Source organism: Malania oleifera, chromosome 4 (genome assembly GCF_029873635.1).
Source record: "Malania oleifera isolate guangnan ecotype guangnan chromosome 4, ASM2987363v1, whole genome shotgun sequence".
In the NCBI taxonomy this organism is placed as follows: Eukaryota; Viridiplantae; Streptophyta; class Magnoliopsida; order Santalales; family Ximeniaceae; genus Malania; species Malania oleifera.
Window position 1 is genome coordinate 25,254,923 of NC_080420.1, and position 19,282 is coordinate 25,274,204.

General features: G+C 34.2%; 1 protein-coding gene across 1 annotated transcript; it reads right to left on the minus strand.

Annotated features, from left to right (window-relative positions):
• Positions 1-1,705: 1,705 nt before the first annotated feature.
• LOC131153326 (ATP-dependent Clp protease adapter protein CLPS1, chloroplastic) lies at positions 1,706-18,594 on the minus strand. The gene is made up of 3 exons (XM_058105552.1): positions 18,470-18,594; positions 9,521-9,671; positions 1,706-2,112 (listed from the first exon to the last, which is right to left on the minus strand). Exons 1-3 carry the CDS (start codon positions 18,576-18,578, stop codon positions 1,851-1,853), a joined length of 522 nt encoding a protein of 173 aa, XP_057961535.1. The 5' UTR covers positions 18,579-18,594; the 3' UTR covers positions 1,706-1,850.
• Positions 18,595-19,282: the final 688 nt, after the last annotated feature.

Consider the following 19,282-nt stretch of genomic DNA (forward strand, 5'->3'; position numbering starts at 1 on the left):
GTTTAGTGGGAGTTTGTATTTATTTTTATGTTCCTTCTTGTAGACACTTGTTTCGGATTATTTTCTGTAGAAATAAAGTAATAAAGGAATGCATTTTTTTTTTTTACGTATTTTTGACTCTGAATGTTATCTTCCTTTTGGAAGAGTTAAGGACTAAGGAACTAAGATTGATCTAATAAGGAATAAGGTAGGACCAGTTGGGATATGCATGTTAAGGTTAAGGAGCATGCAAATTACCACGATACACATCCATACTTAATCTATGCCATTGCTTTGATCCCATGTTAGCATATAAGACGAACAAAATTGAATTAAGAAGATGTTATAAGGATAATAGCCATATTGTGCACACTTAAGGTTTGGGTAATATAATTGTTTTCAATATTTATGTGTTGCCTAAGTGGGAGATTGCAAAGAAATTTTAATTTCCTATTGTGGGCTCACTTATTTAAAAACAATTATGTTATTGGACTATTTTAATATCTATTGGGTATGAACTTTGTAATGTGTAGAAGCCCAATACTAAGTTAATTTAGGATTGATGGACTTCTAAAATTAACCTAGTATATAAAGAAAAGATAATAAGGTTATGGTCCTTAAGTCAAATCAGAAATAGTTTTCACGTTCTTACTTTCCCCATCTAAAGATAAGAACACAACTGAAACGTTTAAGGATTTGACTGTGGAAGATCAAAACTCTCCGCTAAAGGCTATTAGATAATCAAATCAGACACATCTATGGATCCAGCTATTTATTCCACGTTTAATATGAATTTAGGTATTTATTTCGTGTTTAGTTTTTTTAATTAAATAACATGATGATTTTGGGTTATTTGATTTTATGGATTAAAGTTATTTCCAACATAGAACACTAATAAAAGGGCAATATATACCTGTGCCTCTCTCTTGACATGGTTATAGGCTTTGAGTGGAAAAGCCTTAAAGGCACTTGGTAAAGGATAGGAAATATGTAAATAATAATAATAATAATAATAATAATAATAATAATAATAAAAGGCATATTACTTTCTCCTTCATTCTTGCAAGCCATTTGCAAAATAATAGCATGCATATGGTTCAATAGTAGTTGAACCCAAGGCCGTAAATTTCGATTTCGATTTAAATTTCGAAATTCTAAAAGCACAGAAATTTCAACAAAAATTTCAATTTCAATGTCAATTTTAATTTTGATTTGAAAAAAATAATGAAAATCAATTAGTAAAACATGAAATTCTTTGTAAAACTTTAAAAATGATTAATAGACATAATAACGTAAGTTTTAGGATTAATATATTACAAGTTAAATACATGTGTATTGTGTATAGGGTGAAAATAAAAAGTTGTTGCAATTTTATTTTTTCATATTATTCCAAAAGCACTTGTAATAATTTTGTTTTGATAAAAATAAATAAAATAAATAGAGAGAAATTTCTTACTTCACTCCTAAATCTTAGTTGAAATTCGAGAAAATTTCCTTGCATAATTAAAATTTTGATAAGTTTCGCTAAAATTGAAATTTTGATAAATTTTGAACGATTTGTTGAGATTTCAATGGAAATTATGCAAGTGAAAATTGGCTGCCATTTCAATTTCGAGGATGAAGGAAACTGAAAATTTCAACAAAAACTTTGACAATTTCATGAAACGACCATGGTTGAACCATAAACAACTGTAAATTAAGCCACTGCAAGCAGGCTAATACACAATTTAAATTAACCGACTTTTATTAGAAATTAACTACGATCCCCCTACTTAATTTGACCGTAGGATGACAAATATTCATACAAACATGGGTGTTACCAATTTATATACACATCTAGTATTTCAACTGGTGACATTTATGACCCAGCTTCAGCACGCACTGCTAGCAGGCTCAATCGAACTAAGTAGCCCATTGCCCCTCAGCTGCATGCAGTGTTCTTCAGCATCAGCTTGAGCGCAAATAATCACCACTGCCAAGCCATTGTGGTGCGCCTCTTGCATAATATTGACTGCGTTGTCAAGAGTCATTCCAGGAATAACCTTCATCAGTACTTGGACAACATACTCCCGCTTATTGTAGTTGTCATTGTGCAGAATTACACGATAAGGGGGACTGGTTTTTCTTGATTTCCTGAAAAATTCAACCAGGCCAATAATTTAACAGCTGCATTTCGTTTTGTCTATTCTTTTGCTAAAAATGTGTCTTCGATACTATTAAAAAATATACAAATGCAAGCATTCTAAGAAGAAGATGTACGATTATTTGAGAGGTATTCAGCATCATGAAAATCAAGGGAGAATGGATGCTTGAATGACTTATTTTGAATTATCTTGACATGGCAGAAGGCATGCATCAAATGTACAACAAATATCTCGATATTTTAAACTACATAAGTCAACAGTCTGAACCGTGCTACATCTAGAGCTATACCTACAATTAAGTCATTGGTTACCATGACTCTTCCTTCAACCGCAACCAACATTTTTTCGGCTTCCAATTATCCTCATAGTATCTTCACCTTCCTCAGGAACCCATTATGCCACCAGTTGTCTTGAATTTTGTATGACTAAATCATCCAAACAGCATTTCCACTCATCTTGTCCTCAACTGATGGTCTTTCTAATTTCATTCTCTCGAGCCTAGCATTATTTTCATGTTTTTCTACTTTCAACTCATAAAACATTCTAACATTTTCATTTTGACGACCTATTTAATGAGCATGTCACTAATTTATTTGATATTCACGGCAGTTACAGAAAACTTCATACTGAACTGATAGGCATTTGTAAATTAAAAAGAACAGCCTGAAAGCACTCTTCCGCTTCTGCCACATTGACTCAATGAAATAACAGGGTTGTTTTCAATCTCCCCCTCAAATTATAGATCTGTAACTATATTTCAATTTTAACTACCTCCTCTATCAAATAGATATTAATTCCACATAAGGTAATATTTAACTTGCCCAAATGCATTTAATTTTTGTCAATTTTCACTACAAATTTCGAACACTGGGATGATGAAGTATTATTAGCATCTAAATGACTTTCATTACTGAAATGATTCAAATAACATGCACGATTGCAGGATGCATGTTAAACATCAACTGTGTATAATAAAGTCATGAACGATATTCTGCATGATGCGTAAGACAGATATTAAGCTAAATATAAATGATAAAAAAATGAATATAAAATTCTGCATAATATAAACATTTAAGTTACATAGTCATCTCCCTGAGAATAAAAATTATGTTCGATGTTATATTTGATGTGAGCATGCTATAGAAAGTTGCAGAACAGATGAATGAATACTGATTTACTTCATCTCTAGATTAACCCTTACATTTATGCTCTTGCTTTTTATTGCTTGTCATCCAAATTTAACTTTCAAAATACAATATTCTATGCACATATGCAAGTGATTATCCATCTAAAAATTTAGAATTTGTACTGGTTACTAGATACGGGTTTTCCCTAATTTCTTAAATATAAGATTAGATTCTTCAACTAAATTATTCTAAAAGAATGGATATTGTTCATAGCAAGAAATTAACTAGTCAATTATTTTTTTGGACAGGGGCTCTTTCTGTTCCAACAAGAAAGAAGAAAAAGAAGAAGAAATTTGAAAACTTTTTTTTGTTGGAGGCATAATCTTCTCCATTCAATCCTGCTCCTGGAATTATGAATTTATGATCAATTTGGCTTACATCCTCATCATATTAACACTAAACATGGGGATTGATAAATCTTTGAAATTGATCTTGTTAATTTGATTGAATATCCTTATTCACAATCAATTTAATTAATTTAATAAATTGGATCTGTATATTCTTCACAGAAGATTCTCCAAGTGATTTACATCTATTCAGAGAATTTGACTAAGATTAGGTAATTATTTTTATGGAACATACTGATTTCTTACAACTAGACCATGCTTGTATAAGGCTCCCTTAAACATGATAGATGCAATCACTTTTCCTGTTAAGGATCACAAGAGGTCATAGTCACTGAAGGCAGAGAAGAAAGAGGGTAGAGGGTCAAAGGTTTAACCTGGCGAAACCAAGCACATATGTACACACACACACACACACACACACACACACACATAAGTGGACATGCTAGAGCAACACATGATTTATCACCATCTTAATCTGCCAAATGGTGATTAATCATATTGTATACTGGAAGGCCAATGAAAATAAATAAATAAATAAATAAATCCAAATATCCTTATGTAAAGAAATAAAAATCTTAATCAATTATGAAGGTGTTTTAAGGGTGACTTAATTAAAATAAAAAAGTGATTCAATCAATTTTTTAAATATAATATCTTTTTTTTAGATGTAAAAATTGAATAATAGAAAGTTGAGGATCACGTGGACACATCAAAATAAATTTTTTATAGAAAAAATGATATTAAAAGAAGAGGAAAAAAAAAAAAAACAGAAGGGAGAATAACCACCCTCCAAAATATAAAACCATAATTACATCAAAGAAGTCCTTGAGACATGCTGCAAATCACCCAAGGAAATGAGGAATACCAAAAACATAGAGAATGGCTCAAAGTGACGGTAACACAACCCTATCCAAAATTAAGAGTGAACTGATCCAAGAAAATCCTCTCATTTCTTGAAGCCCAAGTGCCCAAGAATGGTTCTTGGGCGAACCATGCACACCTCCACTTCTCCCAAACCCACAAAAACATATAAGAGCTTTTACATTAGCAATGCCTAAACCTCACCAATAAAAACAAAGAAGTTATGGTCCAACAGCCTAGTAACCACACAATGAAGAAAGATGCGGGCTTTATCCGCCTATGAAGACTTAACATCATACACATATCTGGGGCCAAAAGCCTTGCAAGCCCTTCCAACCTGCAGAGCAGATCATTAGTTTTCATTCTGTTCAGAATCAATCTCTGGGCGAAAAGCTTTGCTTTTGAAGGAACTTTCTCTTGTCAAACAATTCAATCTAGAGAGGACAGAGAGGAGAGGGCTTTCAACAAATGCTTCAAGAAATAGATCTGAACTAGATGAGCAAACACCTCTAGTTCCCTATCATCAAGATTTCTAAAAAACCAAAAATCATAAAAAAGAGAACCCCCGTCCAAAGAATGGGATAAAGATATAGGAACATTATGAAGTTACGATACTCTACAATGTTGAGAGAGAAAAAAACAGAAAATGGGAGTAATCTCAATCCAAGTATCCTCCCAAAAATAAATGGGGAAACCACCCCTAATTTTTAAGAAGCAAGGCACAAAAGAAGAAGAAGAAAAAGAAGACAGAAAAAGAAAAAGAAAGAGAAAGAGAAAGAGAAAAAGAGAGTTAAAGAAAAGAACTTCCAAGCACTTGCACGTGTAGCACAGACTTCCAAGGGCTTGCACATATAGCACTGATAGCTTCTATTTATTTATGAGTTTGCAAGTTCATATGATTTCTTTCTCTATTGAATCTAGTATACATATTGAAATTTTAACATTTATTTAGTTATTTTTTGATAAAAAAAGAAATGTGTTAAGAATTTAGGAGAAGATAAAGAAATTACAAACTAAGAGAGATATCGTCAAAAGAGAAAACTGACAAAAAGAAAATAAAGGAAAAACTAAAATGCAAAAGCCAATAGCACAATACTTCCCTAAACTAAAACAATCACCATAAACACCTTCAACTATTCAAAGGGGTTACACCGCTAATAACAGTCGCTAAAAGACTATTACAACCTCCGAAGTTTGAAGGAGGACCAATCAAAACAACATTAATTAAATTAATTAATAAAAATTAATTAAAGTCCTATTCTCCAGAACCATGCACTCATCTTGAAGTATGGGATTGGGACTTGAGATCCCAGAGATGCTAGATCAGTCAAGTTCAAGTTGTATTGCACCCTACGTAGCTATATTTTTTGGTACCCTCACACAACTTCATGGAAATGGATAGTTTGTAGCCGTTGACTAGGATAAAGTTGTAGAAATATAGGTCGTTGATGAAGGTGATTTTGGAGAGTGGTGGGAGAGGTGTAGACGAGGTTGTTGAAAACAAAGAAAATAAGAGACCCCTCGTTGTCGCCAATGGCATAACAACTGTGGTCAGCGGCATTGAAGATGCAGTCATGACAGCCCCAATTGTGACCAGACCATTATGCAGGTAGGCAACTACGGAAAAGGATCTGCTTGTCAGTGTCATCAACTCTGCCGGATCATGTAATTGGGAAACCTTTTTGTCCCCTCAGTACTTGTCATTTTTTTAATGATCTTCCCATTAAGAACTTTGTTTGTCTATATAAGCATAGGGTATTTTTGGAATTGAAGGCTTACTTGATTAAAAATTCTAACCATTAATTAGATGAAAGGAGATATTGAGTATTATAAATATTTGAAGGTGGTTATATAGTGATTGTTTTAGTTTAAGAGGGGTATTGTGCAACTAGCTTTTAGTATAAGGGGGTTTTATGCATTTTAGGCTAAAGAAAACCTAACAAAAGCTAAACAAAGAATCCCTTTTCATGGCAATTAATTGAACACTGCAATTTTTCTAACTCATGCTGGCCTTTTGTAACTCACCGTTACCATCATCCAAACAAACTTATTGTCCATCAGGATCTAACAGCCACAAGCCCATGAACTTCTAATTCCTTACCATTACCTTCCAGGTCCTCCACAGCAGGAGAAGCAGGGGTCTTGCAAAATCCCAAACCCGATATTTCACCTGCTGCTCTTTACTCATTCGATCTCCTCAAAACTAATAAGAGGGTCTGAAACATATCCATATTGTTCACAAACATCACTCAGTAACAAACTGCCACGACAAGCAAACCCAGAATTTCCTCAATATAAAAACTACCACCGGTATTTCTTTTTAAAAATTTACTCATGCATCAGAGTTATCTATTATCCCAAAGAGAGTTTCTCATTTCAAACCCTGTCTGCAATGTTTGCCCAGTCAGCATGAATCTTAGTATAGTTGGCCTTGTCATATTCCTTTCGACAATCTAGGGAAATATATCCACCATTATTTCTCACTAACAGTCCCTGTTCTCTGCTCCGCATCTGTAATCAATCCCTTAACATCTTGTGCGCACAACTCTTCACCAACATTCTCAAATCCTGATCCATAAATTCCCACAACAGCACAAGCAAGCACCAGCTACCAAAAAAGATTTCTAGGCACCTCAGAGTGAACACTTGAACTACCTGCATGAGCCTTAATAAATCCTTTCAGATAATTATCTACAGTCCAAGAAAAAAACAACAATCGAGCTAAGAAATCTCCTCTCTCTGCGACTTATTGAAGTAAAAAATGCACTAAGAATTTAAATTTGAGGTCATTGAAAATTTGTAAGGTGGTGAGAGACATGTGGAACAATCAGTTTTTGTTTTTTGGAGAAGAGTAAGTGGCACCAGAATTTATCTTTTGACTTTTAAAGGTAAAGTTTTGGGGCTTTGGGACGAATAAAGCAGGGAGGGATTTTTGGGTATGTGCAGTTTTTCAGTGCTGTGGGCGATGTGGATTGAGAGGAATGCCAGAATTTTCACAGAAAAGAAGACCTCTTGTTTACTTTGGGAGAAAAGCCATTTTGTACACCTCTTTTTTTAGGGCACATTTTTTTTTGGGGGATTTTTGAGGGTTTCTCACTGTCTAACGTCCAAAGAGATTGGAAGGCAGCTTTAATATAATTGCGTTTCTTTGTTAGCTCTCTGTTTTACCGAGAGGACTTGTTTTCCTTCACCTGAAGAAATTATCTTGCAAAATAAACAAATTTGAATATTTGAATTTTGAAGAGATTGGCAGCTATAAGTAAATATTTTGAAGATTCTTGACTACTTACCTTTGCTAAAAATTAAAATTAATCTCAGAGATTTGAAGTCAAAGCATGAATATTTAAAAGGACTACAACTTACTTAGAATATGAACACTTGAATCTCAAAATGGATGGTTTTTGAGTTTGAATTCTTTCATGAGTTGTGCATGAAGAAGGAAACACAGATACAACCCAAGCCGTAGGTGAAGAAGAGAGAGAACTTAACACATAAACTTCAAGTAGCAACCTTCATCTGCATCTCATTTTTATTGTTTGATCTTCATTTGTATACCTAGCCTTGTGAGAGGTTTGTTCTCTGTAAAAGGGCTTGTGTCCTTGTGAGAGTTCTTACAGTTGTAATTTGACTGAACATTTGATGTTTGTAGATCAGTAAGGAGCCCAGTGAGGACATGTTGTCATTGTCTGTGAATGTTAAAATGATCTTTGGTGAATTGGGAGAGGAACCCAAGTTGGAGGTTGGTTGTCTTTAGAGTAGCATTTGAAAAGAACATTGTATGCATCTTATCACTATATAATTATTCTTATGTATATAACACTTGCGTACACACATTTTATAAAGAGTAGATTAAGTTTATCGCACATGCATATACACAGCTGAGTGATTGATTCAGCCAACAGCTTCTTCATCTAACAATCTAATCTTCTCAACTGCGACTTTTCAAAGCTTCTTAATGAAAAGCAGTCCAATTGCATGCAGTTACTAGTTTCTCACTCAGTGACAGGATCCATCATACTGGGGGTTTAGCCAAGACTCAGTATAACCATAAACCAAACCAAAACCAAAACAAAAACTACAAACTCACAGTTAAACTTGGTACACCCAAACATGGTTGAACTGGTTTAACCAAATGCTGGAGATGAAAAATACAAGCAGTTATATTAGGCTATATAAATCAAAACACAATTTTTTGCTTTCATATCTGTCATTCCCCAGTAATTTGTTTTCACTCAATGAAATATTCATAAAAGTACACAAATCAAATCAAAGGGCCAGAACATCTTCTATCATGCATTTCCATGACATCCTTGATTATTACCTTCTTCTACCCTTGACAAATGGAATGAAAACATCAAATAACAGGTTCCAATTCTTTTGTTACAACAATATTGGCAGTATGTGACTTGGTAAACATTAAAATATCTAGCTTCAAAAGTTATTAACAAATTCTTGCAATATCTGTGATAATAGGTAAAAAAAATTAGAGTGACTAATCAAATATTTTTTAAATGATGCAGATAGCAGAAAAGTGATTTTTTCCATGCTTTGGAAACTTTAAAAGTTTGAAAGCCTCCAAGATTGAATAACTAGGACATCAAACCTTCAGGCTAACTGAGCTAATTTCATCGATAAAATTACAATTTGAGACTTTAAAACCATTAAATTAGCACATCACTCGCTATTCATGAAATGTTGGTTGCAACCCTCCCCAAACTTTACCCTCCACTGCTCCACCTCCCAAATAAAATAAAAATAAGAAAAATCCTTGTCTGCCCTTGGTTCTGTGGATGGGAATAAGGTCTCTTGATATATACATCCAATTCAATTAAAAATTGAATAAGAATTTTACCAAGCTAGATTCCTGTGAAATGGGTGTTTTTGGATAGGCCTTGAAAGTATAAAGCAGTATCAGTAAGGTATGACAAAAATGCACTCGTCCAACATATAAAAATGTTAACTTCAATATTTTTATTATATATAACAACCCAAAATTCTATACCTTAGATCAAACTCAGATTCACGGCCAGGTGCAGTTTTCTCTATGATTGGCTTTTCCAACAACCCTCCTCCTTTACCCGGCCCTGTAGCTGATATAGCCATAAGGATGCCACGATTTGTGCATTGTCCTTTACAAAGAGAGTTTTTATCCCCTGTTGTACATATTATTAATCTATCATCATCAACGAGAATCACTTTAGAATTTCCATTTATGGTTATGCAAAAAACAATTTGACTAGTGCTCCACCCACACAAAGAGAAAAATGATAGTAGGCAACAGAAATATAGAATAAACTTGAGATGGAGGCCATTGCCATTGTGTTGATATGCTTTGCACTTTTGATAACAAAACAAATCTATTAATGAGAATATTGAGAAGAAACAATTACAATGGAACGAGGATAAAAAATCCTCCACAAAGGGATAATAAATACAATTCCAAGAAAAAACTACAAGATTCATGTACAGTTTGTTGCTTAAGATCTTTAAACAAATTTTTTCATTCTCATGAGTCCATGAGTTTTCTAAAATGAGTAATTGGAATGCAAGAAATTGTATTGAGTGTGTCAGGGCGTAATCCAGCATAATCCCAAGGAAAAAAGAGGCAAGAGGGAAAAAGGATGGTCATAGATCCTTTGCACAGGAGAAAATGTCTCTCTCCAATCCATAGTACAATTCTGCCTAGATTAAGGATCAGCATTGTTTCAAAACAGTTGTTGGGAGTATCGGGAAACCAGGTTATCCTAATCATGGACTAGTGTCAAAATGGAAAAAAGATATGGTTAAAGAGTTAAAATCTTGAACAAGGCAACGATGTAGAACAGGAAGCCAGCCATTGGGGTGGATTGATAACCTTCTTCAGAAAATAGTTCCAAAAGAATAGGTTCGAAGATGAGTTGAATCCTAAGCTTAAATGTGTTTGTTTAATTAATCAGTTAGAGTTGCATTCTGAGCGGGGTTTTTTTTAACAATGTTTGTTGGAATCTGTAATTTTCATTTGTTTTAGCAATCTCATATATTAGCATGCTGTATGGTTGTTTATCAGGTTGGTCATTTTAAATTGAAGGGAGTTAACCATGTATTTTCTCCCCCATCTCTCATGACCTCCCTGCATCCTTCTTCTCCTCTCGCTCATTCTCTTCTTCATTCTACATCATTGGGCATTAGAGCCACTGATCCAGTTAAAATATTTTCTCCCCCCATCTCTCTCACGAACTCCTTGTCTCCTCCCTCCCCTCCCCCACACTCGAGACAATTCTGCAAAGAAGAAACAGAAACAGAAATATGACAATTGTTCAACAGCTCATTAGTTACTGTCACTGCGAACAGCGGCATTCACATGTGCCAACAGTGCAGGTCCTTGCTCGATTGCAAATCTTCTTCCTTAAAATTTAAACAATCCACAATCTTTCCTTTTATATAATTAAAAAATAAAAGGCAGCCCAGAGCACAAAGCTCCTGCATATGCCGGGTCTGGGGAAAGGGAGGACTATGATGGGTTTAAAACATGTAATCTTACCTTCCATTTTTGCAAGAGGCTGTTTGCACGCCTCAAACCCGTGACCTCCAGTCATATGGCGACAACTTTACCATTGCACCTAGGCTCCCCTTCTATATAATTAAAAAATAATAATAAAAAAGAACATTTGGAATAGGAACAAAGCTACGTGTTGGCCTAGGGGAGCATGGCCCCACCAGTCCCCCGCAATGATATATATTTATTTTGTAATTTCTAACTTCTATTTTTATTTAAAGTACCACCCTCCAAATGCAACACACAAAAATAACACTTCTCTACAAAGCCTTCCTCTCCTCACCATTAATGAAGCCCTCAAAGACAGAAAGCAGCAGGCTCTCCAAAGTCAGAAGATGAACCCACTGCTGAACAAACACACCAAAAAAGCCTATTCCGATCTCCCACAATTGGTAGCAATGCAAGAACAAATGAGAGATTGTCTCACCACTCGGATAATAAAGCAAAGGAATCTTAGATTTTCAAATATAGGAATCTACCTGAAAAGGAACAATACAAGAAACATGTGTGAGAGGAGTAAAGAACGATTAGCAAGAAAAATTCCCATAAAAGATCAAAACTGAAGATCTTTGATCAATCACTGCTGATAACAGCAAAGAGTCACATTCTTCTTGCAAAAGACCAATATCACTTGTCTATGTCTCATTTAAAAACTACGAAAGAAAAATATATATAGAAGTTTCAAGAAAGCACATTCCTTTGATGAAAGGGAAAAAAACCAACAATAGGGAGCATCATAAAGACTAGAAGGCTGATCAAGACAGTAAAAACTCAAAAAATAAAATAAAAATAAATAAATAAATAAAAATAAACAAAAGGAGCATTCCCAACACAACAATCTTCCAAAACTTGACCCTCTCTCCAGAACCAACAGTGTCCTGCATTGAGGATAGAACAAATGTGAAAACTATGAAATAATTTCCAAGGATTACCATAGCTGCTGTTGACTCTGTCTCTTAACATTAGCTGTTCAATTGAAGCCCATATTTGCCATCAATCCCTCTCACTAAAACCCACACCTAAACATAACAATCCCTCGTCATCTTTTCTAACTAATAGGCAGGATGCGCTGCAGTCGTAAACAGGATAAATAATTCAGAGGAGTCAATGAAAGACAAATTCGAATCAGAGTAACTTGACTCCAAAGAGTAAAATAAGAACCCCTCCAGCCACTGCATCTCAAAAAGAAATGGAAGGAGGATTATTGCCCAAGGAACTCCTAACGAAGTAAGAGACCAATCAAAATACCACTGCCACCACAGACGCAAACTGAGAAAGAATAATACAGTCAACATTAATATCCACAACTCTTAAAAAAATTAATCCTCAGACCAAAGACCTAAAAAATCTGCAAATTTGTTACAACATCAGAAAAGCTTTTAAGACCTTCAGATATATATATATAGGGGGAGGGGGCATAATCTGCAAAATGCAAATTAAATAGGAGCAAATCAGAGCCTACCCTCATTCCATGAACAACATGCCTCTCCACCCCCTACTCATCATTTTACTCAAAACATCCACTGCCAGAGTCAAATAAAAGGTGACAAAGGATCTCCTGTCACATACCTGATTGAGAAAATCAGGACTTATTTCCTCATGAACTATGATGGAAAACACAGTGGAACACAGGCAACCCCTAATCCACTTCCTTCACATGCACTGAAAACCCTTACTATCCAAAGCACTATCAAGAAACCTACAATTAATACAATTACATTTTTACCTATCCTCACATCATCCATTACTTCATTAGCCAGCAAAGCTGCATCCAGAACACGTCTCCCTACTCCGATAAGATAGAGCACTCATATTAGGTAAAACTGTGAAAGTGCTTTATTGGTTCTCCTTCTCCAAAGCAAGTCAATAGTATCAATACTATAGAGAACCTCAGTCAATGTGAGAGGCCTCTTGGAGAGACCCTCAGTTTTCCAAATAAAAGAATGTAAAAGAAAAGGGCCGGTATGAAGAGCATAAGCCAAATAAATAAATAAATAAATACTTGCAGCAAATCCAATGCCCAAGTCCTTCCATCCCTCCTAAAGAACATCGGGAAGAGCCTAGCACACTCAAAAAAGAGTGCAGTTTTTAAAGGTGAAGGTGTAAACCAAGGGATTTTAACCTTTAAGAGGCGAGGCACAAGCCTTACTGTGTTGATATGTAAGCCTTTGAGAATTTTATTTTTAGATAAAAATACGTAATTAAATTATGTATTTTTTAAAAAATAAATAAAAAAATTAATAAAATTACAACTAAAATGTTAAAAAAATTGTAAATTACTTGTTGGCCATTCAAAAATTTGCTAAATTGAATTTATTAAGTAAATCATGCCAAGAGATAGCTATAACATTACAAAGTTCAAATTATTTTCAAAATCTAAGATGCAACTCTCAATTATTTTGGAAAGGTTGAGATCCAAGAGTTCTAAAAATCATCTCATATTATGGCATTCCTTTTATATAAACACATAATTAAAATTTTCCAGCCAAATCTAACAAGAGATTCACACCCCAAAAATGTGTAAACCTGAACCCAAAGGACACAAAAGGTGTGCCTTTTTGTAGAAATGCATAAGCCTCTGTATGTGATTTATTGGCCTTTTTGTGATTTGGTATCTTAGACTGAGTCGGTTGAGCCTCCATTGAACCTTTTAAAACATTGATAAAGAGAATGATCTCCCTCTCATTCAAATTCCTACCGCAGTGGAAGTTTCGTAGCTCCACACTCCCTTTATAAGAAAGAAATTTGGAAATTGAAGCATTAAGAAAAGTGGACGAGGGAAAGCCAGAAACCAATTCTCTCCCCATTCCCAATTCTATAATGCAAGGAAAAAAAGAAATAAGAGATAAGAAACAAATTTCCAAGGGCTTGCATGGATGGCACTTCCTCTAACTAAAGTATCCAACCCATTTTTCCATAGCTCACACTTATTAAAGAATACGTATGCTAAAGGGAATCAAGCTTACCCATGATCAAACCTCCCTCTCTCATAGACTTACAAAACATATCCCAACTAACAAGATGTTGTGCACTCCTATGCCCTACCACAGACCATAAGAAATCCTTTGTTAACATTTCAAGCTTATGAGTCAATTGCATGGGTATTCTACACAAAGATAAATATAACAAAGGAATAGAAGAGAGACGAGCTTCAATGAAAGTAATCTAACCCACTAAGATAAAGAGAGCCCCTCCCACCAGAACTCTACCACCATTCGACCTTTTAGACACGTTCTCACTGGATCCGAAAAAGTGTTTTACAGTTAACCCCTAACACCTAAGTTACTAACAGGCCAACTCAAAATACCACAATCAGCCACCCCTAGCATAAGAAGAAAGAGCTATAGAATCTACCTTAATTTGCATCAATCTTAAGCCCCAAAACCTTCTACAAATCTGCAAAATAGTTGACACATCAACCTTTTTTTTTTTTTTTGTTTTTTTAGAACAATTGACACTAAGGAAACTACCTATGCCATCAATTGAAAAACATGGTGGCATCTGCAAACTGTAAATGCAAGATGGACAAATCCTCTACATCCAACTACCTTGCACTGTGGCCAAATTTCTTTGCACTTATAGACTTAGTCTCCAAAATATCTTATGTACATCAGAGTAACAATAATACACTCGCTAACACAGTATATAATAAGCAACATAATACATAGTAACCACTTACCAATAACAACCTCATCCCAAAAAAAAACTCAAACCCACACAATTGCCTTCTCAAAATCTAATTTCAACAAAAAAACCTGTCCTACCTCTTCTTCTTGCATCTTTCACAAAGTCTTTATATATATTAGCAAAGAATTATGACAGTAAATTGACCTACTGCCTCTGGGACACCAATCATAGCCAACTACCATCGCAAGTGTCCACTTAAATATAAGTTTGACCTTGCAAGGAATAAAACTCCGGATGTTTGAGTTGAGGTCTCACCTCGACTGTTGGGCCACCTTATAAGGGGTGTTTTGAGAACCTTCGTTAGAATTTCAACAAACGTCACCAAACTAATAATTCTAAAATTTCATAACTCTTACTAGGGTTGTATTTGAGTCAAGTTGGACCAACATTGTGGATACTTGAACTTAATTAGAAAATTCGATTCCAATTTGATTTAACCTTAAAATTATGAACTCAAGCTCGACTCAATAATAATCAGAACTCCCTCACCACCTATATAATCACAACCCCTTCCAGCCCCACCACTCTACAGCCTTTTGATTAAATTCTTGCATTTCCTACCACTAGCCACCAAATCAAAAAGCCAAGTGTTACGGTCTCCCCTCAATCCATTTTTTTAATAGAAAAAGGAAGAAATTTTAGTGCGGAAGAGCGAATATACAGAAAGGAACATAAGAAATCCTCCTCATGAGATGAGAACCAAAAGAAGAAAGAGAGAAAACATTAAAACAAAACTGCAATCCAATCGTGCTGAAGATCAAACAAAGACAGACCTTTAAAAACAACTAGCTGCTCAAAGAACCTCTCCAAACTTATTCAACAACATCCTAGCTACGTCTTTAGATAGAGACTCCTCCACCATATTATCTAGGGTATCTACTTGCTGTAAAATATCCCTTTTCCCTAACTCATACGACATGATATCACCAAACACCTTAGCTTTCCATACTTCAAACAATTTTCAATTTTCTCAAAAAATGGCACCCCTCCCAACACAAATGGCACCTCACACTCATCCTACATGTTTGTAACTAAAGCCAGAAAGAAGAATGAGTCAACCACTTTCGTACCTAAAAGGTGTAGGACCAATCTAAGTGGATTAGAATCAATGTTTGAAGGACAATAATCCAACATAAATGTGGGAAACGTCTTGGGATAAATGAGGAAAAGTATCTTCGTGTGGTAAATAGGAACCCATTAATCCGTGTGGCAACAAATATAAAGTCTAGTGATGAACTAAGTAAATTGTGCATTAAAAAAGGATATCACACAAATCACACTCTTTAATAAAACGACCAAACCCTCCCATGCTAGAAACAATTATAGATTCTGCCCTCTCAATTTCTTGCGGGAGGTTCTAATCACATTCAAATCCCCCTAGACACCAATAAAGGGATCAAAGACCATAAACATCAACTAGTTCAACTAGAATTAACTCCCAAACCTTGTACAATTAGATCCACAAACTGATGTAAACCACCAGTAGCCTCTCACCTTCACATCCAAAACAACAAACACATTATTGACCCAATAAGCCTATCATGTATCAACTGTATTAACAAACTTAGAACAAGCTGATCATCTCAATATCTTCCACTTATAAGTTGAACACTGACTCCTTTCTTATGAAGTGCGATGTTTTCTCTTGTGGTGATTGTCTCCTTGACACTTGTCCCAACTCGAAGGTGGCCAACTCAAAAGAGTCAAGTTCTTTCTAGCATGGGGAATTCACGTAGGATGGGAGGCAGAGGCTGGCCATTTCATGGATTAATTTGCACTGTGGCTTAGGGCCAAGGATGGGTCCTAAACACAAGTATGTGGTTCAGTAAATTAATTTGCATTATATTATGTAGAAATTTACTTGTAAATATGAGTGTTCTAGGGGTGTGTTTGTATTTTTCTTAATTTCAAATCCTATATATTAGCATGTTGCATGAATATTAATCATGTTGATAATTTGGAATGAACAGGAGTTAACCATAAGTTTTCCTTTCCCCCTTCACCTACATGTTCATTTCTTAATTTATGTTTTGTATTTATACCACTTATGCATCTTATCATTCTCCTTTCAACAACCTTTCTTTTCAAATATGTTGCATCTTAGTTCCCCATCATTCTAACCTATATAGAAAAGTTGATTTTATAGTCATTCTTTAGAACTTTCTTCTTAATTTTAAGGATATCCTATGATCACACAACACACTTGGAGCATTTCTCCATTTTACGCAGCTTGCTTCTTCAACTTCTCCTCAACATGCATCATAGATCCAAGGTACTAAAATCTACTGGTGCTATCAATTTCTTTCAATATTCCCCCTACCATGAGTAAAACTACATTTTATGCATTCTATCTAAAACTTCTCTTCAAAATTTTGACATAGATTTTACTCCTGTTCTAGTTTCATCAAACAAGAAATATCACTTGCCAACAACATACACCATGGAGCCTCATATTTGGTTCTCAACTAATGCAAGAAGATAAGGGCTCAAAGTAAACCCAAGATTTATACTTATCATTGGAAATTCACCAGGCTCTTTGTAATCCTAGCACTAGTAATTACTCTATCATACATATCCTCAATGACATCAATATACCTACTACATACTTCCTTCTTTTCTAAAGCGCACCGTAGAATTTCCCTAGAAATTCAAGAATGTGACTATATATTTGTGCTTGCAAGAATCATTAGGAGTCCTTTTTTTTTTTTGGTGTATATATGAAAACCTCACATCATTATTAAGGACCTTATTGCCCACTTGAACAGTTGAATATGCTTGGATAGTTACATATCAATCTCAACTTCCCTAGTGCAAGGTGGCAGATCAAGTTAAAGCCAACAACCAACTATTTACCAAAATGATAATAGAAAATCTAGTTTTAGGCTGTAGATATCTAAGATCAAAGCCAGAATACAACATAAAAACCAGGCTACAACAAAATTAGTGTTACAATAAGTATATTTACATGTATAAATTCAAACATGTGAAACACTCTAGTTTCTAAATGATCTGCTTTCCCAATTTTTCAGATGACCGCCTTAAAGAGACATAGGAATCTTCCAAAATTGTCACAGTTCTGAGTTATCAATACTCAAATTGGAGGCCACTTATTTTCCTAATTACTTATTTTCTTCCAAACACACTTGTTCTGTGACTCTCTCGGACTTCTTTCTTCTTCAATACAGCACTGCCCTCTCCCTCTCTCTCTCTCTTAGAGAGCTACCAACATGCAAAAAGGCGAGTTGCACAGTTTTTGTTTTGTGATGATTATCAATTTGATAATGTTTGTTGCGGAAAAACAATGTCTACATATTATTTCAATAAAATTTTTCTAAGAAACTTCGTTTATCTAATGGACATTTTTCCATGAATTTGGAAAGTCTATTATTATTCCTCAGCTTGAGGGAAACAATACATCGTGCTGAAATACAATTTCTCCTTCTAAAAGAAAGTTTCCCAGCGAATAATTTGCAGCAAAACCACCTTAATCTAGCAAAAAAAGATAAAGTGAAATATCAAGGCAAATCAAGTTCAACGGAGCACACAGAAAACCCTCACAAATAAGTTGCGGATGAATAATTGAGCTTTGAAACGGACAAAATTTGGATGCAAAAATTGGCAACTCAGAAAACTTCTCGAGAAGTTATTACGTAGAAAGGCAACAATCAGTGCGAGTAATTGAGCAAACTTATACGAAAAAAGAGCTATAAATTATAGAGATAGAAGGACCTGATTTAGGGTTGAAGACATGATTTGGTGAGAGAGCAAATCTCCCGCATATCGCAGTCTCCATGTTTCTGTGGCTAATTGCTGCACAGAGCAGGCTCTTCTTGTTCATATAAATAAGTATCTTAAATAGTGCGAAATAAAATTTTTAAATTTTAAATTATTAAATAATTAATTAAATTTTGTAATATTATTTAATTTTTCATTATATGAATAAATAAACCCACTTATTTAAAAAAAATTCACATTTTAAGTAATTTTATTTATGGAAACAATATTGTTTTTGAAAAATATTTTTATGGAAATAAAAAATAAAATTACTTATAGTGAGTAAATTGAAGCTATTTTTTAATTAAACAAATTTTAAAATATTTTTTCAAAAAAATACTTTTGTATAAGTTGTTTCAAAACAATTCTCAAATAGTACGAAATAAAAATTATATTAGATCATTTTTAGTATAGTTCACATATTTTTAAAAGCAATAAGAATATGTTATCATGTATATGATTATAAAATACCAATATTTGAGGATATTTTATAGAAATATTAAATAATACAAGAATCTTGCCATAAAATTAATTATCTTCTTTATAAAGTTATATATAATTATATAATACAGTCAACATATTTTTGAAAATAAATTAGCAATTTTTCAATACTCATTTAATAAGTCAGGAGTCTTTTATTGACATGAGATGAAATAAATCAATTGAAGTCAAATTTGAGTCATTATATAATAATCTTATATAAATATAGCCTAGTAATGACTAGAAGGCTATTATTGACGAAAAAATTCATTAAATTCATTGGCATGA